The sequence below is a fragment of the Temnothorax longispinosus genome, chromosome 2 (assembly GCF_030848805.1).
Source record: "Temnothorax longispinosus isolate EJ_2023e chromosome 2, Tlon_JGU_v1, whole genome shotgun sequence".
Classification (NCBI taxonomy): Eukaryota; Metazoa; Arthropoda; class Insecta; order Hymenoptera; family Formicidae; genus Temnothorax; species Temnothorax longispinosus.
In genome coordinates, this window is record NC_092359.1 from 24402484 (window position 1) to 24428971 (window position 26488).

At 39.0% G+C, this 26488-nt stretch overlaps 3 protein-coding genes across 8 annotated transcripts in view; 1 reads left to right on the plus strand and 2 right to left on the minus strand.

Annotated features, from left to right (window-relative positions):
• Positions 1-65: 65 nt before the first annotated feature.
• On the minus strand, positions 66-2951 carry Pus1 (Pseudouridine synthase 1). Of its 2 annotated transcripts, XM_071771730.1 has the most exons (7): positions 2416-2951; positions 2121-2188; positions 1772-2051; positions 1174-1510; positions 838-1096; positions 354-499; positions 66-278 (listed from the first exon to the last, which is right to left on the minus strand). In XM_071771730.1, the coding sequence occupies exons 1-7, from the start codon at positions 2744-2746 to the stop codon at positions 146-148; spliced, it is 1554 nt and encodes a 517-aa protein (XP_071627831.1). In that variant the 5' UTR covers positions 2747-2951; the 3' UTR covers positions 66-145. The 2 variants fall into 2 exon arrangements, with proteins under 2 accessions (XP_071627831.1, XP_071627830.1); XM_071771729.1 differs by having other exon boundaries at positions 1772-2188; positions 2416-2948.
• Positions 2952-3321: 370 nt separating this feature from the next.
• Positions 3322-7174, plus strand: Metrs-m (Methionyl-tRNA synthetase, mitochondrial). 2 transcript variants are annotated; one of them, XM_071771724.1, is made up of 7 exons: positions 3322-3738; positions 5014-5175; positions 5270-5544; positions 5634-5865; positions 5962-6197; positions 6286-6520; positions 6594-7174. In XM_071771724.1, exons 1-7 carry the CDS (start codon positions 3480-3482, stop codon positions 7154-7156), a joined length of 1962 nt encoding a protein of 653 aa, XP_071627825.1. In that variant the 5' UTR covers positions 3322-3479; the 3' UTR covers positions 7157-7174. The 2 variants fall into 2 exon arrangements, with proteins under 2 accessions (XP_071627825.1, XP_071627826.1); XM_071771725.1 differs by lacking the exon at positions 3322-3738 and adding an exon at positions 4479-4650.
• A 168-nt stretch (positions 7175-7342) lies between these two features.
• Dop1 (dopamine receptor, D1) overlaps positions 7343-26488 on the minus strand; it is an 84478-nt gene continuing 65332 nt past the window's right edge. For 2 of the 4 annotated variants that reach the window (XM_071771750.1, XM_071771749.1), the window contains exons 2-7: positions 14484-14553; positions 12794-13103; positions 12371-12515; positions 11793-11896; positions 11038-11320; positions 7343-10155 (exon numbers count right to left, since the gene is read on the minus strand). In XM_071771750.1, coding sequence (XP_071627851.1) covers positions 9871-10155; positions 11038-11320; positions 11793-11896; positions 12371-12515; positions 12794-13103; positions 14484-14553 — 1197 coding nt within the window. In that variant the 3' untranslated portion in view covers positions 7343-9870. Of the gene's footprint in view, positions 10156-11037; positions 11321-11792; positions 11897-12370; positions 12516-12793; positions 13104-14483; positions 14560-26488 lie in introns of those variants that run through there. The other 2 variants (XM_071771751.1, XM_071771752.1) reach the window with 2 other exon arrangements.

Sequence of the window (26488 nt, forward strand, 5' to 3'; positions counted from 1 at the left end):
CGGTTTTACAGAATCGCTTTGTAATTTCAGGAAATTTGTAATCAATCTTGCAAAAAGGAAACTAGTAATAATTTAAAAACTTTCTTTAATGTTTCTTAATATGTTTGATACAGAGACTGAGCTATTTTACACCTAACATTTACACCTAAACGACATTATGCACGGTTTCTTGTTGTTCATCATTCTCAACGGGTAGTTGTTTTTCATCGTCCTCCACAGGTAGTACATCTCTGTTACTAAACGAATAAAAAGGAAGACCAGCGAGCCACTTCAACGTCCTATATAATATTAGTTAAAGTATTTAAATAGATGGAAAAATTTATTACATGAGGTATTGTGTTTAAAAAGGATACGTTTGTTCTGAAATTTCTGTGTCCACCATATGCTGCAAAATATACGCTTTCTGAAACTTCTGTACTTCTTCTTCACACTCCTTCCAATCTAGCGTTTCATGGAGACCGTCCGCGCCATATCTTTTACTGTAATTATCGTAATGCACCTGTAAATATATTTATTCCTTGAATAATGTGTCCTTAGAAAATTTAATATTAATCTCACAAGAAATTACAAGTTTAATATTAACTATTTTATTAACGATGTTTTTAAATATTGTAATAAATACTGTGATGGTCGCGATAGTCCGACACTACACCAAGTAGCCGTGCGTAAGCAAATGCGCTTTTTCGCGAGCACCTGCCCGTGCCGACTAGGTTTATTAACAAGTTCAGCAGAAATACTCATTGCTCTTTCATCGGCCAATCGAACGTTCCAACTAAGAGTCGATTTGGGTACATACTCGTAAATACTAGCAAAATATGCGCTATCAAATTTTCTTACATGACACAGACACAATCCTAAGCTGGGTGCAAGTGGTATGTCCATCTTGTCCATTGTCTTGAACGCTTCATTGATTGTCTCCTCGGGTACCATGTTTCTCGCAACTGCGGTTATAGTTGCGACCATTTTTCGAATTTGATGCAACATGAAGCTCTGCCCTTTAACTTCTAATACCGCAAATTCTATACCGTTTGAGACAAACGTCTCCGAGCAGCAGAAACTGATTATGTAGCGCCGTGCACGTGGATCTAATGGTTTCCTGAATTAAATAGAATGTGTTTCAGTTGTAGATACCTAAATGAATAAGCACGTACTTCTGAATTGATATCGACTTACACTTTCGACGTGAAGTTATGAAAGTTGTGAGAACCTTCCATAAGTTTTAAAATCGAATTTAATCTATTTAAAGAGTCTGGAGATAATCTATAATCCGTGTATGGCTTTCCGTCAATAACCGATAACTGTTTGATTCTCTCATCTTCGTTAACTTCCTCTCCAAGTTTTAACAAACTCTGATCTTCTAATGCAAATGCAAAAGAAGGAATGATATATCTATAAGTACGTGCGTCACATTGATTCTTGCTATTGAAACCCTTTGTTACGCGTTTTATTCCAAATACTCTGATTACATCAGGTAAGAACTGATTTATTACTGTCTTATCAGTGTTCTCCGCTGCAAAAAAAGTTTGATATTTATAACATAGCAATATAAATATTCATATAATAGTTTAAATAAAAAGTTTATTTCTTTTATTGTTTTTAAACTTGATAGCACCAAGTTTTATTAACAATAATAATTTAAACAGAAGTGGGATTGTAAAATTAATTGATATGTTAAGTATAAACACATTATGATCAATATAAATCAAAATTGTTTTTCAATAATTCTGAAGAAAGATATATACTAAATTAATATTTAAAATATTCATCTTACGTAGCTTCAGTGACACAACCTGCCTAATTGCCGATACTCCCTTGTCTGTACGCGCAGCTCTTTGAAAATTGATTGCACGTATATTTTCAAATTGTTCTTGGGTTATCAGGTCTGCCTTCAGTAAGGCACTAATCAAATCTTCCTCGATAGTCTTCATACCAGGATTTCTTTGCATGCCGTAATAGTCTTTGCCAACGTAGCCCAATAACATGGCGTGATTTTTCCTCTTGATTCTTTGTACCATTTCTGCTTCTGTCATTTGCACCGTTTCTGCTTCTGTCTTTTGTATCTTGGCTTCATTCTCACTGCCATCGTCTATAGGTCTCTTATTTCCATGCATGGTACTTACATCAGTATTTACTTCAGAATCAGTTGTAGGATGCATTGTAACTGACGTGGTTCTGCGACTAATATTCTCTGAGGGAAGAAATTTACGTAAGCATTAAATATCGTCATTAAATAGCATAAAATAATATTAGGCTAAATTAGCCTTGAGAGAAACGTAGTTAATATATTAAATTCATAAGAAGAATAAGGTACGCAGACATCTTAGTACCCACGATCTTCTCAAATTTCTTGTATGCCGAAATGAATGTATTTCGCACATGTTTATGTATTATCTTTAATATATATTTTGTGCTTACCTAATTGAATCTTTACCCAACAAATTGCAGACTTGCTTGAGAGGCAGTATCTTGTCCTGTACAACATTGGCGGCACCTTAATTCCTATCTTATAAATAATTCCCACGTTAAAATAGTTTGCAATTCTCTTCCTCGTCCGGTTGAAAATTATGTCATTTCGATTCAGCACGGTGTTACTTCCTCTGTATTCTGTTGTCTGTTCCTCGTGCCTGTTTGAACTATAGAAGACATATGTATGTACGGTATGGTACGGTATGAAGTCTGAGAGAGGCTGCCTTTTTCGTGGGATCGTCGAAAGCCCTCGTGCACTACCGTCAGTACATCCATTCATGCATCCATTCTCGAAATTGGTACTACGTAGCCACGTTCATTTTCCGACACTGCCGATAAAACATCATTTTGCGCGTCCTGTGCTACATCTGCAAATGTATAAACATATAAATATTAAACTGATCCGCAACCAATTACAAATTACAATCGAGATTCGAAAATATTTAAAGAAAAGAGGACCGCCGATCGGAATTAGCGGGGGTGGTGGAGGGCCTCTATAGGTTGACCTGTTTCTATCGGACAAAATTTTAGTTAAAAAATTTAAGATAAGAGAGTTAATTAATATTTAATTTATAACAAGAAAAATGCAAATTCCAAAATGCATTTAATCGCAATGACATTCGATACACAAGCAGGACGGCCTTTAAAAATATTGCTTATATATACCTTTCCCTCGATACTTATAATACCAGATTAAATAAAATTAAATTATGCATTATCAGATCGCGCAATTTGCAGATGTAGCACGGACGCATCATATTTTGCAACAGCAAAATTATGTTTTATCGGTAGTGTCGGAAAATGTATGTACGTAGCTACGTAGTACCAATTTCCAAAATGGATATGTGCTGGCGTGCTCACTGCTCCGTGCTCCGTCCCCTAACCTCTTATTTACTCTTATTCTTAACTCCTAACTCCTATGGGTGACGTGCTTCTTTCGGCTAATTTCACGCGTGTTTAAGGTATCGCCAATATATCGGCATCGGCAGTATCGCCCGTACCGCTGGATATTCATGGCAAGCGTTTTACTGCGAAACGCGACGCGCCTAGGTTTGACCAGGCATCTGAAGGGTAACCGGGTAACCGCGAGGACGAGCGACGAGAGGTGCATCATGACGAGCCGGGCGAGGCTCGAAAAGGTTCTCGAGGAGTTGCAGAGGAATCCCTATTACGACAAGTACGCCGAGAAGATCGCGAGGCTGCAGCAGACCAGTCCGCAGGAGTTTCTGCAACGCGTCGAACAGCAAGAGAAGGAGACTCGCGAGAAGCAAGGTATATGATTTTCACGAGGCTCGCAAGGCTGCTATTTCTGCACAACACTGTTTCCTGATTGTCCGAAACAATTAATTATATTTTCCTTCTTTCTGACAATTATAAATTTGGCGCGCATTTACCTTCGTTTCTTGGCATTTCTGTCTAGGAATTAAGTAACAGATAACGTTTAGATATTATGGTTCTTATGATTTATCGATGATAAGGATGCTAGCTTTTAAGTGAAGAGAATTATTGTTGAGATAAAGTATGTGTTCAAATCGTTATTGTTAAAGAGAAACGTGAGAAAGCTGCGAGTTTCTACCAATCTGAGGCAAAGCCAGCTTTGGAACCTGGTACGCAGGCGAAAGAAGCGCGATTGGATAGCATTATGAAAGTTGACATGATAAATGATCGGTCGAAAGAGGAGATTATAGAAATATGGAATGAGTATCACAAGCGGAAGGACTGTATCTGCGGTACTATGACGCCCGAGCAGTACGATAAGATGTTTGCGCGCGGCAAGCAATATTCCACCTTCCTCTTGCCATTACCTAGAGAGCAGGGCTATGAATTTATAATGTGTCAATTTTACGGCTCGGAAGTGCACATGACTCCGCTATTATGGTACCAGACGCATAAAGAGAATGCGCCTGAGTGTTTGACCATGATACACTACACTGAATTGAGAGACGATAAGGGCATTGTACTCATGCGTGGGGAATTTGATGCAAATTTACTGCAAGTGCAGGAGGCACAATGCCTGGCTAATGAATTGCAGCTATATTTTTGCAACGATAACGAACACAGATTGCGGTTGCTTGAAACGTTTACCAACAGACCTAACGAATTTAAGCATATGGATCTCATAGCTCAGTTAGAAACAATATCCTTAGAGTCGCAAAATGCTGAGACGGAGAAATAAGAATTGTTGTAACGTCTATATTGTTCTTTGTTATTAAATTTATTGTGACTATATGTACAGAACTAGTAGAAAATAAATATTTTTAAGATGAACTCTCATATATCATTTCTTTCATAAATTTATGAAAAACGCTCTTATACTCCAACGCATTATTTTTTATTTATATTGCCTGTAACAAATAATATTATAACATATTAAATAATATTGTTAAATTTCTTTTATGTCTATCTTTTAGTATGCAATATCAAGCTTTTGTTATTATGAAAAATATGATATAACAACACTTTGCTTTACTTTTTTTATTTTAAATTTTTCAAGTGCTAATAAGTGTTAATTAATCACATAATAATAATAATAAATTTAAATTTCAGTTAAACACGTAATTGCAAAGTATCAGCCCTCGAAATCAGCGATATTTCCATTTCTATTTAAAAATGTACGGTCATCTTGGAGTCTGACAATAAAGAGGCACTATGTTAAAGATTTATCTCAAAATAAGTACATTACTACGCCGATTTTTTACGTAAACGCTGGTATGTAACTTTCTTCAAGTTAAAAATTCTCATTTATTAGTCGTAAGTTACCATTATAATAGGAACAGATATAAATGTATATTTTATATGTTAGGTCCTCATATTGGACATTTGTACAGCGCAGTTCTGGCCGATGCTGTTGCTCGATACAACAGCATGTTGGGCCATAAAACATTTCTTACCACTGGCACCGACGAGCACGGTAACAAAATCAAAGCCGCCGCAGCCGCAGCTGGTTTACCGAATCTTGAGTACTGTACAAGAATTTCACAGCAATTCAGGGAAATGTGCGATAGGTTTGAAGTGGATTATTCGCGTTTCATTAGAACCACTGAAAAGCAGCACTGTGACGCAGTGTATCACTTTTGGGTTCTTAGAACAAATTTTATTTCTGAATATCAATCTCGTGTATGTTTGCGATATCGTGTCGTTCACATTGGAAAATTGAACATTTTCAGAAACGGTTAGAAGAACGAGGGCATATCTATCTAGGAAAGTACTCGGGATGGTATTGCGTATCGGACGAAGCGTTCCTCTCTGATGCAGAATTGGTGGAACAGAAAGATTCGACCGGTAAAGTAATCAAAGTCTCCGCGGAATCGGGAAACAAAGTAGAATGGACGGAGGAAGAAAATTACAAATTCCGACTTAGCGCATTTCAAGATGATCTCAAGTATTGGCTCAAAGATGGTATAAAAAGAGTTCAGTTGCTCTTAAACTAATTCATTATCTCGCTTTCTTTTAACGACTGCAAATTCTAAATTTTGGATTACTTTTTTTTTGCAGAAAACACAGTTAGACCCGCGCTGTATCACAGAACATTATCACAGTGGGTAGAAGAAGGTGCATGTTTACAAGACTTAAGCATTACTAGAATTAGAAACAAGGTGCCGTGGGCTATACCTTCCCCGCGCGATGAGTCTCATTCGGTATATGTATGGATGGATGCCTTAGTAAATTATTTAACGGTCTTAGGATATCCAAATGAATCATACAAAGAATTTTGGCCACCCACCATTCAAGTACGGATCATAATTTTTAGCTAATAATGAATATTACATGAAATTTGTCATATTAAAACATGGAATATATAAAAAAAAATTATTGTAGATAATTGGAAAAGATATTTTGAAGTTTCACGGTATCTATTGGCCAGCATTCTTAATAGCGGCAGGTCTCGAGCCTCCAAAGACGCTACTGTGTCACGCTCATTGGACTGTTGATCATAAAAAAATGTCGAAATCAAAGGGAAACGTAATATCGCCATTTGAAGCTGCAAATGAATATTCAGACGAGGGATTGCGATACTTTATCCTGAGAGAAGCGGTGCCGCAGAACGACGCAAGTAAGACAAATCGTGCATTTACTTGTTACATATCATTTGCATCACGTCTCTTAAAAAAAAAATCCGTTCACAGATTATAGTTCAACGAAAATTGTTAACGTATTGAATTCCGAGTTGGCGGATACACTGGGCAATCTAGTCAGTCGTTGCGCGGGTAAAGCGGTCAATCCGTCCAAAGAGTTCCCCGATCCGGCGAAATACTGGAATGTGTTGCAGTCTGAGGTAGCTGATGAGACCAGAGAAGCTTTGAAATCCGTGAGCAAAAAAGCGCGCGAGAGTTACGAGGAATACAACTTACATCATGTCGTGGACGCGGTCATGAGTATGCTTCATTGCGCGAATAAGATGGTGGCGTATCACGAGCCTTGGCAGCTGAAGAAGCGAGTCGACGATGCAAATTCGATCGAGGAACTTAAAGCTGTGATAGCGCTTGCTCTAGAAAGCAGTAGAATAGGTGCTTTAATATTGTATCCAATTATGCCGAGATTGAGCAGTAGTTTGCTCGATTTTCTAAATATCCCGAAGGAAAATCGCACGTGGACGGACACCGCGCCTGAATTTTCCAACAACGATGGCATAAAAGAAAGGCATATCGAACGTAATAATTTGATATTGTTTAAAAAAATAAAGAATTAATAAATATTTATATATCTATTAATTGTTTACTAATTATACATCGAGGGATGAAATTTAGTAGTCAAAATTAAATATCCCAATCACGCTAAATACAACATCATATATTCCGAGTTATGACAAAAAAAAACATGCGATTTACAAATTAGAGTTTGTAGAAGTACAAATTATAAATGAATGAAATACCAATTGTTAACTTCAGGCAGATTAAATTTTATTAGTATGTACAAGTATCTATACTTATAAGTATCATAGACCCAATAAGCAAACTGCTCGAGATATAATAGATTGGCAGCAGATTTGCTCAGATATCACAACAGATCTGGTATTATCTGTGCCCGCATTAAACTCGTTTTGCCGGCAAAGCCTGCCAATATAATCTGACAGCAGATTGTCGACAGAAACCGAATAGAATCTGTCATTTCATAAACATTTCATAAACGGAATACACCCTTTAAATGGTTGCGAAATGGTAGATTTTGCTCAGTTTCTACGGTCAATATGCCATTACGTTCCGTTAACAGATTCTGTTACATTTCTGCTGACATTCTATCAACAAAATTTGCAGCAGGTACTTTCAAAATCTGTTCTCGACAGATTTGGCTATCCGGGGATATAAGTGTATGCGATAAGAATACCTTTTTCGGCGCTTGCTGTTTGTTTTTCCATTGTTTCATTGGGACGTAGGAATCGGACGAAAGAGGAAATCAGTAAAAAGTCACGAGTCAAGATACCCTTGTCGAAGTCTTAGTCTAATATATTTACAGAGAACGGTCATTCGAATATATCAGTAGTATACATCAACATTGCGCACAGATCCTGCTGTCTAGAGAGTTCCACGCTATTCCCTACAACCGTTTCTACAGTCTGCAACGCGTCTGCATTCGCATGTGACATTCCTTTTCGTTTCCTCTCGCGCCGGATCGTAATGCGTTTTGTATCGTAGATATAGATGTACCAAGGAAGCTCGACGGATCCTCGCGAACGCCAAATTGGCTCGTTTCCTTCCACTCGGATATGTGATGCAGAATTGAATTGAGATTCGACGGGTGCTCGACGACGATTTCGCGTACATCCGCAATGAGCGCGCCCATGAAACGAGAGACCCTCGCATTTCTGCGAGTATCCCGCCGTGTATGTCTCTCTTCGCGCCCGTCAAATAGAAAAATAATTACATGGCTATTTACAGGATGGAAAATGAATTCTATAGTTCACGGAACGGCGCGTCGCGCGCGCCGCTGCGCTGACCTATTGCTATTAAATTTTTTTCCCTTTTTATATATATATATATTTCCCATGATGTTTCGACAGACGTTACTATTCAGAAACATATCAGTATTTTTTTTTTAAGTAACATCCAGCTTTTAACATCGTAGATCGACTATCGACATTGCTCCATTAAAGAGATTGCTTGACGAGATTAGTATCCTAAGCGCTACACTTGGATTTCTTCTATTAATCGACAAATCCCATTCTATGCCTGCCGTCGTACTGCTTAAAATAAAAAAAAAAATTAAAAAAAAATCAGAATGAAAAAAAAAAAGAGAACAAGACAATACTACGATTTCGGTGGATTATGTCTTCGGGATATGTTTCGAAGTTTGGGTTCCGGTGATTGTCTTAATTACAATGATTGATGTCTTCGCGAAATGCCGCGCTTACACGGTCGAACACCACAGCCTTCGCTCCTTCGCTATAAAAACAAAAAGAGAAAATATTCCACGATCATACGAATATGTTACAACGAAAATATCGCACTTCGAAAAAAAACTCGCGCGTCACTCGTAATTATCATTACGCTTAATCGTAATCGAGTCGCGACGACGACTCCGCGGAGACACAACGTACCCGAAGCGCTCATTTTAATATCCAACAAACGATTCTCGATTTGCATTGCTCCTGCATTAAACGATATTGCTTCTCTAGAAATCCGACGCCGAGGATATACGAGCAAACGCGTTTACCCGGTTTGGACCAAGAGAATCCTCGGGCCAAATCAACGAACAGGCTAACTAGAACATTGATCGATATTACGTGAGGAGAGATTCAATAATATGGCTGAGAGTATTATTCAACAGTCCTCAATTATGCTTATCTTACGCGAGCGGCGGTATAGCGAGAGCGCAACGTCGTCGCAACTGCAGCAGCAGTCTTCCTTTGAGCAGGCGGGCGGTTTGGCGTTCAAATCCTTCGCGGATGCAAATACTAAACTTTAGCACGCGAGAGTAAACCCCGCTTGTTGGTACAGGCGGTGCCGTATGCTGACTTTATATTTACACACTGACGTAAGTTCGTACGAAAACAATAACAATAAAGCGATCGTTCCATTAGAGAAATCGTGCAATCTGTCATGGATTGTATCACGATGGCTTTTTCACTCCCTGCGGGACTCGAAACAGCAAAACGAAGACTGTAAATCTAAAAATGCTGAAAATAAAAATGTTTTGTAAAATCGATGTGTCCCCTGCGACGCGAAAGATCGTAGAGGATTAACACGTCACGAGACGAAGAACGAATTCTTCTTGCGTGAGGCATGTTTCAATTCGCGCGCTAATGCGTCGTTACTCCTCGCCGGACGATGTCGGCAAATTCTTTGACACAAGATCGACGAGTAACGATCGGACGACCGCGACGAATTTCGGGAAATAAGCAGCGAGAGCGAGACCCAGCAGAAAGAGATCGTTTAAGATGACCCGAGAGTCGAGAGGGACGCTCGTTTATATGGCACTGACGATGGTGTCGCGATGTCGTTGAGCCATCATGCCGACCTGGCAGCTGTCCGCGCTCGATCTCGGACTGATGTTACACTCGACCATGGAGCCGTTCCGCTTCTGCACCACCACTGAACGGAACTCACCGCACTCGCTGGTCGACGGCTGGTTGCCCCGCGCGCGTGCCCCCTTCGTGAGGATCCTCTTGAACGCCTCCCGAAACTCAGTGTTGAAGATGCTGTAGATTATCGGGTTGAAGGCCGAGTTACTGTAGCCGAACCACGTGAGAACCTGTTCGGGAGGAAGAAACGACTTTAGCATACCTCTGTAAAAATTTGTGCGCGAGCAAGAACTGTTCTACGTGGGACACAAAAGTTCTTACATCTCTTTGGAAAGGAGAATCTTATAATAGGAATTTCCAAGATGTTTTCATCAATTTGAATGAAAGAATCTCTCAACCTTTTCTTTACGAGAGAAAAGAATCAGTTTTAAATTGGGGGAAAAAAAAGAACGTAGTAGAGATGTGCAAATCGAGGGTTTTTATGTCGAATTGAAGCGAATCGAATGAAATTGAATCGAATCGTTGAAATATAATTTTTAATTAACAATATAATTATTATAAGATTGAATTTTAACATGTAGATATAATAAGAGAATATTTTGATGTGTAAAAATAATATTAATTATATAATATATCTAAACTCTTTTTAAGGCAAAAACGTATTTAAATATTTAATATAAAAATAATAAAATATACTTTATCTGTCGTAGAACTGAGACAGTTAGGTGAAAAATCATAACCAAATTATTAAAATACTCTAATATGATATCCAATAACATTATTCAATTACATACGTAGAAATTAAAATAAAATAATGTATTGTTTATTTTATTATCAATACTTATAACTTATTCTTTTTTACGTATATTTGAACTTTTACTTACAATTTAATAGGGCCACAGAGCATGTCAAAAATTAAAAAAAAAAAAACTCTGACTACTACTTAGCCGCTTAGTGAGCGGTTGTAATACTGAAAGCACTCATTGAATGTATCTACATCATCAAATCAAGTATGATTCGATTCGATTCGTATTCGAATAGTTAGCACATCTCTAAAACGTAGTTAAGATGAAATGAACGCCTTGGGATGCAGTCTGCTCAAGGAGTCGCACCTGGAACGCTCGGTGAGATATGCAGGTCTTGCAGTAGGCTGCGACGATGTTGACGCAGAAGAAGGGTACCCAGCATACCAGGAATACGCCCATGATTACGCCGACGGTGATCGCGGCCTTGTGGTCGGAGACATGGTAAGGGCTGGTTGGCTTCGTCTTCGTCTGCGGCTTCGGTGGCTTGCAGCGACTGCTCTTCGAGCGAAAACTCTTGGCCATGGAGGTGTCCGGCAGCTTCGTCACTGCTCGGATACTCTTCACGTGTTTCTGCGCGTAGCAATAGAGCCTGAAAGAGAAAGTATTTTTTAACGCGTGGAATGATCTCTTGATTTATTAATCATTATCAGAGAACACTTTACTGTCACTTTACAGCAGCGAAATGGAAAAATATAATTACATTTTTGTATTGCATATCAAAGAAACGAAAGCGATGAAGAGATGAAGCGCTCATTGGAAATTCATCAGCATGCGTTGTTCCGCTAAACGCGGTACATTCAGCATTTTTGTAATTTATACATTTTATGAATTTTCAAATGACGATGTCTTTCCGAGCGCATCATTTTTATCTTCAGGCGCATTCGTGAGTCGCAAGTTACCGTAGTTAATCACGTTTTATATAGAAGGGCATACGAGCTGCCGGAGCTGCGTCACTCACGAAGATCACGGCAAATGATTACGGCGAGAGTGCGGAAGTAAAAAGTTAAATTAATTCGCCTCCGGAGTAGTTAGCGGTGGGCGCCAGCGAGCGGCGGTCTTACCTGCAGTAAATACCCAGCATCACGATGCAGGGCACGTAGAAAGATATGCAAGAGGACACCACCGCATAGGTGGGTGTAATGTCTAGGGCACACGTAGGGTGCTCCTGTAAAGGTAAAAGATGAGTAATTAACGGAGAAACGGCGAGGATTGCGCAAACTGCCTCAGTCGTGAATGGCGTGACGGGGTAAAATGAGAAATGTCATTTATTTTTAATCCCTGCGGTATTCGAATCGAAAGCACCAACCGCACCACACATTCATCGTATTTTTTTTTTTATGAAGCTCGATACGAATTCAATCTCACACATGGTTGATACATCGCGGAACGCACTTAGAAATTTTCGTCGGGCAATATTTATAATTTTGCCGGATTTTTATAATATTGCGTACACTTGAAATATTAAAGTGGATGGAATTCATCCACTAACAGTTTGCTCGGGAGAGCTCAGAGTGGAAAATCATTTCATCGCGTTTTACGTATTTAAATTAGACGATATATGTTATATTGAATTTATTCGATATATTGAGCTATATTGATATAAATAAACCAACGCGATTAAATTCTACGGGCAACTTACCTCCACTTCGTCAAACGTAGGTTGATCATCATCATCATTCCTGTGAAGATCTAGACTGATCGGTACAAAGGATATGAGTCCTGCTAGGAGCCACACAACGATGATGCCGCCAATGGCAACTCTTCTGGTCACCCAACGGCCGTACCTAAAACAATGTTTGATAAACTCTCGCATTTGCTCTAAATCTCTATAATTCTCATCTTCAAAATTTATATACATTTTTTTTTAGGATTAAATTTGCTTTCGAGTACAATTTTGACCTTATTTTGTATAACAATTGTAAATTCTTCACGATTTCAAAAATATATCGTGTAAAATGGTTTTATCCTCTAAAACTGTCTTTTAGCCACGCTAATAGTTGTAACTTTTAATTTATGAGTCGTTCGATGATCCTTCTTTAAAGCTATCCATCAGTAGTCTCACCTGAGGGGATCCTTGATGTGTATGTAACGGTCGAGCGATATGGCGCATAGATTCAGGATAGAGGCAGTGCTGCACATAACATCGAAGGCGATCCAGATGTCGCAAAACCACATTCCGAAGATCCAGTAGCCGAGGAGATCGTTGACCCCGGCAAAGGTCATCACCAGCCCACCGACGAAGAGGTCGGCGACGGCCAGGGAGGCCAGGAAGAGGTTGCCGATCCTCCGTAGCCCGCGGTCGGTGTAGATCGCCACGCAGACCAGGACGTTGCCGGCGACGGAGAAGAATATCAGGATCACGAGGAGGAGTCCTGCGGGATATCGCGGAGATCCGTCTAGCGGAGAATCGCCAGGACACGCTACTGTTCAACCATACAACGCGTTCACCCCTCGAAGCGCGCGGGCCTTTAAGAAATCCGGCGCGGGCGTCGTGTCGTCGGTCGGCCGATGAAATATGATTCGCAGCCGGCTATTCATCGAATTTTGATGACGAATCGAGAAAAGCCCGCGTCACGCTGACGCGGCACGAATATCGGCGTGTTATCGGCTATTATCGGATGCTGGATAGACATATCTTTTTGAGGAATTTTGGAGATATATATATTGAGACTCTTTTACTTCGCGATATAATCGATATTATATATATTTATGGAAGGATCTCGGAAGCCCCGACCTTCACCCTAATAAAATTGTTTCTGGCGAGATTGGCGTCGATTACTCAGAGTGAGGGGAAAATTCGAGGGTGGCCGTAATCTCCTGCGACTTTTAATACCTGGCATTACCACGTATCTCTGTAATTAATCTGTCGCGAACGCTAGAAGGATGAAAAATACAGGTGAAGCTGGGTGAACAAAATGAACGAAGAGCCGGTAAATCCGTTCTGGTTCACCCCGTGTGCATATCCCCTTTAAAAGGCTAGATTCAGCAGAGTATATAATTCGCTTCGCGAACCTTTATTTTATCGATAACGTAAGCACCCCATATAGTAAAGTAATGTACACGCTAAAACAACGGTCAGGAAAAATCTTGCTACCTCTCGAAATTTAGAAAATCTGCATAGGTTGCAACTCTTTATTTATCACATTTCTTATTTTATACAAACATCTTACTTGAAAAATAACTAAGTTCGCCGAGAAAGTACTTCGAATCTTGAATATTTAATAAATTATCAATTAATTGTGATGCATCTTCCGCGTATTCTGTTAAATTTTTAATAAAATGCTTAAAAACAAGGTATATTTCGACTCTTCGTCTGTTAAATAAAAAGGTCTTTACGCAGTCGAAATTCTTTTATTTCTAGCAAAATATTGTATTACAACAGTACCATGGTGCAGAAGTGTTACGTAAAGGGCATTGCTGAACGGACTTTGTGGCGCGCATCGATAGGACATAAATTACGGGACACTTACCCACGGGACTCGCGTCCAATCATAATTTATTCGATTCTATCGGTTATATTAAGCGGCAAGAAAGCGTTCGAGATGTCGAGGGAAAACAACACGGGGAAGGTGAGCGGGTAAGGCAGTCGGGAAAGGGTGTCGGGAAGAGCCTAGGGAGAGGGAGAGAAAGGCAGAGACTACCACCGGTATGATTGGACGGGGTCGGATCGGAGCTTCCGAGAGTATAGGCACTCTCGGGAGGCTGTCTTCGAGGGGCGACTCACGATCGATCAAATGGAAAGTTTAGCGAACCAACTAGGAGCACCGACAGCAGCGAGAAAGCGTCTTCAGGCAGATCTTCTTCCCCGTCTGTCAGGTTACTCTGCGGAAAGACAAAGAGAGAGGCTGCGTGAGTGCGGGGCTTGTCGTAGAGCCATGATGATTTACGCGAAGCAGGAGAGGATTGGAATTAGCTTATGTGGGCACATCTACGGCGAGACATATGGAAGCGATAAATAAGTAAAAATTAATTTGCGGATGGAAAAGAACCACAGGGACAGGTGGAAAGAAGCGCGAAGACGCTGGAAGAACGTCACGAGGAGCTCAATCCTCGAGACGCTCCGAGACGTCTTTTAGAGTTGTGTATCTTCTTATTTTTCTAGATTTTCTTAAAAGCACATATACGTGCTTGAATGTCTTTATGCTGTCGCATTTTATGGATCTATGATAAAAAAGTTCCCCGACCACGTTAACTTGCCGTTTTCCACGGCAGGGTGGCTACAGCTTTTAGTATTCTTCATCGCGGATGCTATTTCCCATCACGGGGGTCCAACTATCTCGGCATAAACGCGGACTCTCAGCGTAATAAAGTTTTACTTCTCTGTTTTTTTTTATGGCGGTAGACAGAGAGGCGCTACAATTATCCGCGCCGAGCGGATACATAACCCGGTGTATCTCGCTTGTAATTACGACCTTAAAGTTAATAATTCGTTGCGAGATTTAGCCAACGGCTGCGAGATTACTCGCTCACGTTTCGTTGATACAATTCAAGGTATTATCCTACCCTGATGATGATTCAACGTAAAATGTGACGGCGAGCCTGATAACGCCTATTAATTTAAACATCCGCGCGTAGCAATCGATATTTATGTCTATCCCGTGACTAAATGCGTAATGTATAGATCGAAGATAAATAAATCATCATCTGTTCGCGATATTCAGTAGTCAGCTTCACATTAAGGTAAATGTACCAATGCCTGGACACGTAGGTATGTCTGGACATTTTTATCATTTTAGTCCTTAAATAAGTTATAACGCGAATTAAAATCAAAGAATCAAAGATAAAAATATTTTTCTCGTATTATATTTTTATCCTTGGTTTTAACTCGCATTATACATATATTTAAAAACTAAAATGATAAAGGTGAAGGTCCAGACATAGGTCTTAAGTGTCCCAGCATTGGTACATTTACCTTTCGGAGTGCGGCTCGTCCTCTCGGCGGCGGATCAATTGCCACGCGCGCGTCTCGTTTCTCGCGAGGCGCCATAATCTGTGTAACACGTCGCATTGAAATCTCACCGCGGAAACTTTCGAAAGTAGAACGATGTTTATCGATTCATTAGATATGCAATGCAGCATACGGCGGCGGCCACTTAATATTCTATACACACGCGGCTTATATTATATATATGTTATATATTTAAACCATTACGCCTCTTATGTTACGACTCGGGCAACACTTTTCGTTCGAAATTTCGTTCGTGGAATAATTATCGCCCGATGCAAATTATGCGCTGGTGCTTATGAATTTAAAACAAGCGCAGCTGAGGTAAGCGGCGAAACGCGCTTTCACGTGTTCTCCAAATTCCCAGTTTAGCCCGGGACGGAATTTCCACTTCGACGAGTTGAAGTCACTTCGGCGCGGCGCTCGATCTCTTTCGCTCTAATTTTCCACCTGATGCTTGATTCCCGATTCCCGGCTAATTGCTCCAATTCATCGTGACTTCTCGCGGGCGCTTTGTCTCAGGTCTGATTCGCGCTAAGATATCCTATTACTCAATATCAAGTTAGTACGTTCAATCGATTGCAAGTAACAGAGTTTTATTTCTAATCTAGCTATGGGCCTCAAAGATAGACTGGAAGCAATTAACGTAATAAAGAACCAATCGCCATTTTCGTGATTTTTAGTTCCATATTGCAAAGTGAATTGCAGGAGGTCGATAGGAGATTTTCTAAAAATGCATATAATACATGGAATTGTAAGAGGAATTGTTTGAAGAGGATTCTAGTTCGGTCATTATGTTTGGAGATAACGCTGGCGCAGAATTTTATTTCAAAAGTTTCGCGAAATTTGCTCTAGCGAAAAAGTATAAGGTTTTCGAGTTGGTTCCGCATTGCAGAACTTCGTCCAATTGTTTTCTAATGTCCTCGCAGAAAGATTGAAAGATTCGGCGTGCAAAAAAGCGCACACTGATACACCGTAAAACTAATATTAAATTTTTTTATTTGCTCGAGACTGTTCTTGTATATGTATATACGATATCTCGATCGGGTCAGCATATATTGGATCAACAGTGGTTAAAAAATTGAAATGTTTCGCAACATAAAATTGTTTTAAAGTACAATCAAGCGCACAAGAATTAAAAAAAAATAATAACGTTTATTAGAGACAACGCAGAATGGCCCGCTCAATGTAAGCACTTTAAATGCCCTCCAAACACATTTATGTAATTATGTTTTCAAAAAGTGAATTTTATATGAGTTTGGATGATGTCATAAAGGCACAAACTTTCGTCTGCGTTTCATATCTACTTCTATCATATAAATGCATATGCTGAGATTATATCATTAAAACAATATATTTTAAGAAAAATATTAAACAAATTAATATTAAATCTAATCTGTATATGTTCTCAAACGGTTCATTCTGTATATGGAAAAGTATAAATCATTTCTATGAAGATTTTCAATATTAGTAATATATATATATATATGTCTAATTAAACATATCTATCATTATAATAGAATATTTAATTACATATAATTTAATTACATAATAATAAACATAATTATATAAGTTATAATACATATAATATATAATTATACAGTATATTTTATGTATGTAAACATAATATGTAAACATATTATGTCTAATTTCTTCTTTCAACTGTTGCATCAATGCAAACAGATCACGTACACTTGATATAGTACGGTCAGCTTAGTGAGATATATATCCCAACGCATTGAGAGTTGAAGCGAGCGCTTCTTCCTTCTACGTACCTACAATACGTTTTCGACGTAATGTATGGCAGGGCGTGAATGGATTCGTAAGACGGAACACATTAGCGTTACAAATAAGCGCTTCAGAAAATATATAGTCATTAAATTTAGAAGCGATTGATTCCCGATACATGGTCGGACCACTATTGCGTAATTTACTATGCAACTTACAATTAAATACAACGCGCGCATAAATTACGGTTACGATTGCACTTTCTCACGGTCGCATTTTCTCGGCGTTTTCTCGGCAAAACGCTTTTAGATTTGTCGCGTGTCGTGACCAGAAAACGACGCATATTTGCAGAAACGCGCCGATAACTTTTTTCCGACTAACATATTGTCGGACCTCGCGTCGTTTTCTCACCGTGTGAATGGGATGTACTTGATGCGAGACACACTACCGTGTCTCTTGATCGCCGTCTCCGAAAGTCTTGTGTCGACAGATAACATATGTCCCGATCTTCCTTTATTTCCTTTCTCTCGCGAGTCTCGTTCGGGAAGACCGGTTTAGGTCAACGATCGATTCGTCCTGGGAACGATGATTTGTGCCTGTGTCTGACGGTCGATGGTTTCCTATGTGTTATAGCCCGAGGAAGAAGACACAGAAACACACATACTTGCGCTCTCTTCGAGATATTTCGCGGACGGCTATTCATTTATCCACGTTTGCGGATACCGTAATTCGCGGTGAAAGCGTTTTGCGCAATCAATCATTTGGCCATCAAGATGGAAAAAGAAACTCACAGAAATTTAAACATACATATATTTAGCGCTCTGATTCTTTTTACCGCGAGATGTGCTTTCTCATCGACCGTGGAATCGGCGTAATATTTCTCTAAACTATTAATTACTTAAAAAAAATAGAAGAATAATTTTTCCATTAATTACGAACTAATTCCTGTTTTATTTCATTCATATGAGATTATTCTCCTAAATAGCAAACTGTCGGGCGTTCTAAAATCAAACTCTCTGAAACACGGCGTTAAAAAATGTGATGGCGTTTAAGATCATTAATTTCCCTATTTAATTTAGTAGTAAAAATGCACTCGTGACTTGTGCGGCGCTATATTGCGCACATTTCGGATATTAGCACCTCGTGATATACGAGCTCGGCACAGTTGCGAACTGCGTGGCAGCAGTTCGCGAATAAATCCGTTGCAGGCGCGTGAGCAAAGATAGCGAATGCAGCACGGTTACACCGCCGCCGCGCCGGTCGGGCGGTCGCACCGGCTGCAGTTTAAAGCCCGAATGAGAAAAGTTAGCGTGTGGTCCACTGGTCCACATGCGCGCGATGAAGATAATAGGAGAGGGAAAATGACCGTAACGACCATTTAATGAACGGCGAAAACAGGAAAAGGGAAACGTATCGAACGCGCGGAAAAGAGGGAGGAAAAAAAAAGAATGGAAAACCCGGGTTCCCGGCGCTCTCGTTAGTTTTATGCGAAATTACTTTTTCGCCTTCAAACGTTGCCGTTATAAACTATCGATTCGTCGTGCGAGAGTTATGTTACAAATTTCATGCACGCGCACATCTTTCTCTCTTTCATCTCGCTTCTCCTCACTGTGTGTTCCTCGAATATAAATCAGCCGACAGTTATAGCACGGCGAAACGTCCGTTGTCTCAATTTTCACCAATTCGCTTTCTTCTCATTAGGCAAGCCTACTTGAAACGTGTGTCGAATGCTAATGGTATACGACGGATTCTCTACTATCATTTTTATCGTGCTTGAGATTTATTGGACGCCCCCAATTTAACGTTTCACGATTGTTGAGTTCAACGTTCGAAAAGTACTCGTTAAATTCTATGATCATAATACAAGTACAGTTTATTTTATTTGTTTCATCTAAGATTGTTTCTGCATATTTATATTCATATATTTTTCTCTCAAACAGACACTTTATGGTTAGGGATTATCGATCTCTAATATCTAATACGAGAGATATTCATGCATTCTTCCTCGCAATTTTTTTGTTTCTGCTGCTGTAATCCAAGATAACGGCTACAATACTATAGATTTTCAGTCCTGACAATTGCTGACAGTAAATATCGGAAATATCGGAATGCAGCCAACGAAGGTGGAGTGTTTCAGAGCTTTTGACTGAAATTCTTTTAAATGTATTTAAAATTTAAATACATTCTATATTCATTGTTTGATTAATAAAGAATGATTATAGTATCCTTGAGTTCAGCTTTAAACTTTCATAACTTCCGTTCTATATATGTGATAAAATTAATCTGTAAAAATGAATAAAGTTTTACATTTCAGGTTTACATTTCTTTTTGAAATTGTTATATATAGGTGGGAAACAAATAAGATCAAACATATGTATGTATGTACATATTCGATTCATCTGTTCTCTGTCTGCTTTGCATTACTTCAAACGTTACGTGACTTCGTGAGAACATACGAACATCTTTTGTGTGCTCTTGAGACGGTATACGTATTTTATCGCGCGCGACGCGGCGGAAAATCCTCCGATGCATCATCGATTTGCCGGATATATCGCATCGCATGCATATGCATGGGAAAATATTTTATTGCGTCGTCCACGGAATATCGATGCCGCGCTGATAACAAATGATTGCTCGATCAGCACATGCGTCACATTCACTGGCCCTCCCTGCAATCATCGTGTCGCGAAGCGCACCAGATGGGCGATATATGACGATATGCAGGGATTTTATTTTAACAATTCACGAGAGACATTACGTCGAAATACGCGACAATATTAGAGACACACCGCGCGAAAGATTGCATCTTTCTGTTAGTAGAATATTTATGCGCATTATAAATGCGTTTTAATATACGTCCAATTTTCCTGTAGTTGGTTTTTATGATTTTATGAAGCCTCCGGATTCGTAAAGTTAGTCAATATCACGGAAGCAACGAGTTAAATCTATCAAAAAGTTGCCTCTTTTGAACGTTATAAATTAATGTATAACTTTCCCTCAAATATTTATTTTATGTGCCTATTCCGCGCGCGTAGGTTTAAGAAACACTTAAGACTTTCCTGAGAAATTTCCTGAGAGCTAACGGTAAGAAGAAACTATAGGCGTATACAGGTAGGTTTATGTGTGTGAAAAATGGCACTTAATTTCTCTCTCTTGTATTTTTAAGAATATCCCCTGACCTGAATCAGTAATGACAGACACGCATCGATAATCATCGCCGAAATTAATTGCGGTTTATCGTTTCGACAGATCAAAGGAAACGGTGTAACGTATTGTAACAAGTGTAACTGCCGTGTAGTCAATCAATACGCCTATTCCGACGGTCGTGCCATGTGCTCGTATCGCGTATGTTGATATGCACGATTATGGTTGGCGGTATGCTTATCACTCGACGATTGCTCTGTGTTAATTTAGGCTTTAACAGTAATAGCATTGTCTGCCGATGATTGTCGGCGTCTTCGGCACGGCAAAGTAACATTATACATGCCGCGTGATACATTATAGCAGTATCATAAATATGGATACGTTTATACATCGGCTTTATCTGCTAATTACTGGTATACATCGCTTATATCTTCACCGACTGATGTAGATATATTATTTATATATAGATAATTTACATCTATTTCTCTGATCTTTAAATACAACTTTTTATGATCCTAATACTATTGATAATGTATGTATAAATAAATTAGCGTAACTGACATCAACAATGCAATATGAAATACGATACGGAGATACAGCTCATAAGCGAATTGCGCGGATTTTATTTAATTTATAAATATATCCAAATATATCCTGTCGTTCGAACGTATACACGTAACATTTATACGCGAGCCGCTGAATATTTTAACGAAACAATACGTTTCAACGTCGACTCCTATCAACTCCACGTGTACACGGTGGAAGATTAAAACGGTAGCTCTCCGGTCATCATTTGTATCTGTCGTATTATACGAAGCTTATTTCGAGATTGAGTCTGGAAATGTCTATTGTTAGATTTCTTCGAGACTGAGGAATCATGTGAGAGATTTTCCATTATGTCAAAACGTCTTATATTTCGATTATAAGTTTGATTATAAAGTATTTTTTTCTTAAAGAAGGAATAGGATGCTCATAAATATCAATTTCGATGTCGCTGTTCTTCTCTGGCGTGTGATTGTGAGTCTCTCTTACGGCATCTTCCTCTTTTCCGACCTCGGGGACGCGTATAATGTACGCTTTTCTCTCAGCACGATCCAAAATAAAAGATCAATTTCCTCCTGGATACATAAATTCCTACAAAGAAATACGGCGAGTATTCTCCTCGAGCTACGTGACCCTTTTAGATAGACAAAAGATCTGAAAAAAATTCAGCGCGAACAAAAAGGCATCCGGAGCACGCGATTTTTGTGCGAGGTGATGGGAGAAAGCTTACTTATTTCTGATATTACGACACGGCACTTTATAAACTTTGTTCTTTAGATGTGCGCGCATCAATATCAATATCGAATCAATATCAAATGACATATACACAATCTCTATATTTGAAGATTTACATAGTTATGGAATATCTTAATTTATTCTTAAATATACTTAAAAGGAAAACACGATAAAAATGCATTATAAACAAAAAGTATCGCAGAAATAAAAAAATGCAACTATTTCTTATTAGAATAAACAAAAAATCCTAAGATAGCTTGTTAAATCTAGGCCACTATATTAAAATCTAATCTATATATATAAAGGAAGATGTCCTGACTGACTGACTCATCAACGTCCAGCCCAAACCCCTGAACCGAATTTTTACCAAAAGTATATGAAATAGGGGTAGAATTTTCCGGAGAGTGCCACTATATGTATAGTTTTTTGTTACCAATTTTCTGAAAACCGGTTTTTCTAATTTTTCGGGAAATAATTCACCGAATCTCAAAGAATTATAGATCAAACAGGGGTAGAATTTTCCGGGGAGCGCCATGATGTGTACATTTTTTGTTACCGATCTTTTTGGAAACCGGTTTTTTTAATTTTTCCAATTTTTCAGGAAATAATTGATTGAATCTCAAAAAATTATACATAAAGTAGGGGTTGAATTTCCCGGGGAGTGCTATAAAGTATATAATTTTTCATGAGAGAGAGAGAGAGAGAGAGAACCAGCTACTTTTATATAAAGAGACAGCTTAAACCTCGTTTTCAGCTCGTTAAATCAGTAAATCCGGACGAACGATACGAATCCTCGACGACATCGACATGACGGTTGAATAAATCTTAGTAGAAAATAGAACTTCCTTATTCCGCTGTAATTCAATCGCGTAGAGATTGCCGCCGCCAAACACGACGGTATACGTTGATGAATAAGGTAAAATCAGAAATGCGTAATCTCATTTCAGCCGAGGTAGTCTTAAGTGTACTGGCGTTGCCGAGGCGAGTTCTTTGGCCGTCGACGTCTTTAGCAGCGGGAACTCTCGCGAAGTCATTAATTTCACGTCGGGGGGGAAACAAATTACGAGAGAGTCATGAGACGAAAGTCCGGGAATTTGGACGCGTCGCGCCGCGACGATTAATCCTTGAAAATAAACAGAAACGCGCGAATCGTCAGGCGCGTGTTGCATTGTAAGACCCGGATTTGAATTCACGATTTTCATTCTCGCACGCTAAATCGGAATTTTCACCTTACTTGCTACACCACGCCGGTAATACCCATCGCCGTGCCGCAGAAAGCTTCGAGAAACTTTGAAAGCGTCATCCAAAATTCACTTAAAAGGATTTAAACCAGTAAAGAGCTGGTGAAGTTTTGGCTCTTTAATAATTTAAGGCATTCCTGCTTTTACTTATTTAATTGTCGCCGTCGTGCTACTAATGCCACGGTAAATATTATTTAAAAAATATCATGTTAAACGACAGTTATAAGTATATTAGCTTTTCATAAAGATTAATTAAGAATAAGAAGCAATAACACTTTCTCTGCAATGATTTTCTAAATTTTATATAAATTTTATGTATTATATATTTGGATATATATTTATACCTAAAACTATATAATTCAACAAATGCGAAGGAAAAAACAGAAGACCTGTTACGGATACAAAGAATCTATTTGGATATATATTTGGATATATATTTATACCTAAAACTATAATTCAACAATTGCGAAGGAAAAAACAGAAGACCTGTTACGGATACAAAGGATCTATTAATCTTATAGTTTTGCTTCAGAAAAGAGAGTTACTGGTTTATTCTGAAATCTAAGAAAGTCTCGCGCGATCAATACCTTTTTCAAGGGCCGAAATTGGGCAGCCTGGCCCAATAAAGAGCAAAGAGTTCGCCCGTAAATTGCTCAAACCCGAAGAAATGCGTAAAATACTGCTACGAGCGTGTTATCGGGTGTTCGAGATTTACGACACATCTCCCGTTTCGTTCCCCGGGGCCCGGGGCTGATCGGCGCGGCGGCGCCCGTTCTCCGCTTACTACCGCGGAAACTCGCAATAGCCGGACTCACGGTCGCAGCTGTCGATGGTATACGTCGAGTGAGAAGTGCGCGGTTAAAACGTCGCCTCTCCTTCTCCGGCATTTGTCACCCTGCAGCGGCAGTTTATTTCATTGTCGCACATCGTGTTCGGTAAACTGTCTCGGCAGAACTGTCTCGAGTACGCAGCGTGTACGTACCGGCCGGAATCGTAGTCATTACTGTCACAAGGAATTATACGATGAATTCAGTCGTTTTTTTTTCGAACGCACTTTTAATTAATTTGCTCACAAAGAGGGACTCTTTCTTCTCCTATCGGTGCATCGTTAATAAACCTCGGTATCGCGTAAAAGGAGATCGTTTATTCAAATTAAGCGGATTCAGGTTTAATAATCCAAACGCTTCTGCTAATCCGAGTACGGCTTAGCCGTCAATCAACTTGAATTATCGGGGGGGTGCGAACTGTTGGGTGATACTATCGAGGATCGTCGTCGCGGCAATTTCCGGGATGCCTCGTCATGCCGTTACAATAACGCGGCCGGAATCCAAAAGGATTCGGTCGGACCTGACGCTTTGTCGAGGAACAACATATTGCTAAAGCTCGGCGATAACATCAGCACGAGGCCAGCTTTATCGTGCTGTGCACGATGTCCCGTAATCTGCGGCACGAGCTGCCGCCTGCCATGATTATTTTCCAGCGAATATTCCGCCGATGAAACGGATTGAGGGGGTTGCGCTGCCCCCAAAACGCTCTTAAGAGTCGCGGTTAATTGTCGAGGATAGAGAGAAACTCCGGGAGAAAATGAGAGCTTCATTTTAACGGCATGGGTAGATTAAAATTATTTCCTTCCCCTCTCATCCTTCGCAACCCATCTGAATGATGTCGCGGTATTTATCTACATCGCTCTTCCGGCGCCGCCGCGGGGAATTAAAGGGATTTTAAGCGTAATTTATATAAGGTAACTTTACGGCACACTTTACATAATGCATATTGCACCGCGAAATTGTTTTCCGCTAGGTTACGAGGCTCTACATTTTTCATGAGATCGGATTAATCCCACCTGTCTCGGTCGGTGACGGTGAGTTTTGGAACGGTTTTAAGCACTCTCGTCTGGTAATGTAATATTTAGGTCCTAATTTGGTCCTAAGTGCTCCCGTCGAGTTTTATTTCAAGCTTTATTTATCCAATATGAATTTGTAATTCTTAAAACCCGTTAAAATTCTCGCTTTTTGCTTTAATATGTATATATATCTGCATCTTAGAGATAACTAGTTTCATCAAAATTAAAAGTAATACTTTTTACAATATACTAGGAATTTAAATTGTATAATGAATCTTAATAATTGCCCATTATTACTAATTCCTAAGATATAATGTTCAGAAAAAATCGTATTGGAAATTTTCATAGAAATAATAAACTTTAAATTCTGTTTTCTCTACATTAATAATGGAGATACGATTCTTTACTAAAGTATAACATATATACAAGGTTTGATAAAAAAAATACGTGCAATTCTTCTTTTTCTTTGGCTAAAGTTGCCTGATTAAAATTGCATTTTGTTTTGGTTAAAACACCTTTCCTTAACATATGTTTACATTTGCAGCCATTTTTTATTTTTAGATTGCATTTAATAGTCGATTACGTAAGCAGTATTTTTGCATGCTCGACGATTTTTTACTATTTTCATAATGTCGGGAAAGACTGATGCGCGAATTTGCATAAAATTTTGTGTCAAAAACGAAATAAAAAGTGCTCCAACGTGGTAGAAACAAAGGCTCAGGTGTCTCAATGGAAGCTGCCAAGTGAGCTAAAACCGAAAAAAGCACGTCAAGTCAGATCAAATGTTAAGGTTTTTCTCACTGTATTTTTTTGTTTCGATTACCGCGATATTGTGTTTCATAAATTCTTGTCATATGGTACTACGGTCAACAAAGAGTACTATTTGGGCGGCATGCGTCGTTTGCGTGAAACAATTCGTGAAAAACGACCAGATTTGTGGAGAGACAATTCGTGGCAATTGCACCATGACGATGCACTAGCGCACGCTTCATTGCTTTGTTCAAGAGTTTTTGGCAAAAAATAACATCGTAATGATCCCGCAGTCACCGTATTTGTCAGATTAGGCCCTTCTTCTTTTTCCAAGAATAGTATAATTAAATTGATATCAATTTAATTATGTGATTGTGTCGTTCTAGCTTTGGTTAAGACTGTGTTATGTCCGAAAGTAACGGCGCGTGGTTTGCCAAGGCAAAGAATTGTACGTAAAAATCACTCAAAAATAATATTATAGGCAATCAAGATCCTGATCGATTACGGCGGCGTTTCTCTTGTAATTTAATTGTGTATTATGTACGATCGTATTTTCACTTATTTATTACATATATAAATAACATATTATTGCAAATATTTTCGTAAGGTCTTTTTAAAACATAGAAAATATATTTTTCAAGATATCGTCAATGAACAACCAATACCGCCTATGTGACAATTAGTAAAGTTTTCAGAAGAGACAAAAAAATTGTATCAAAAGTAAAATATACAATAACTATCTATATAATTTTTTGAATGAATATTGAAACTCCTCTGTAAATAATATGTATTCATGAAACTTGTTAGCCCAAACCCTGTGAAATACGA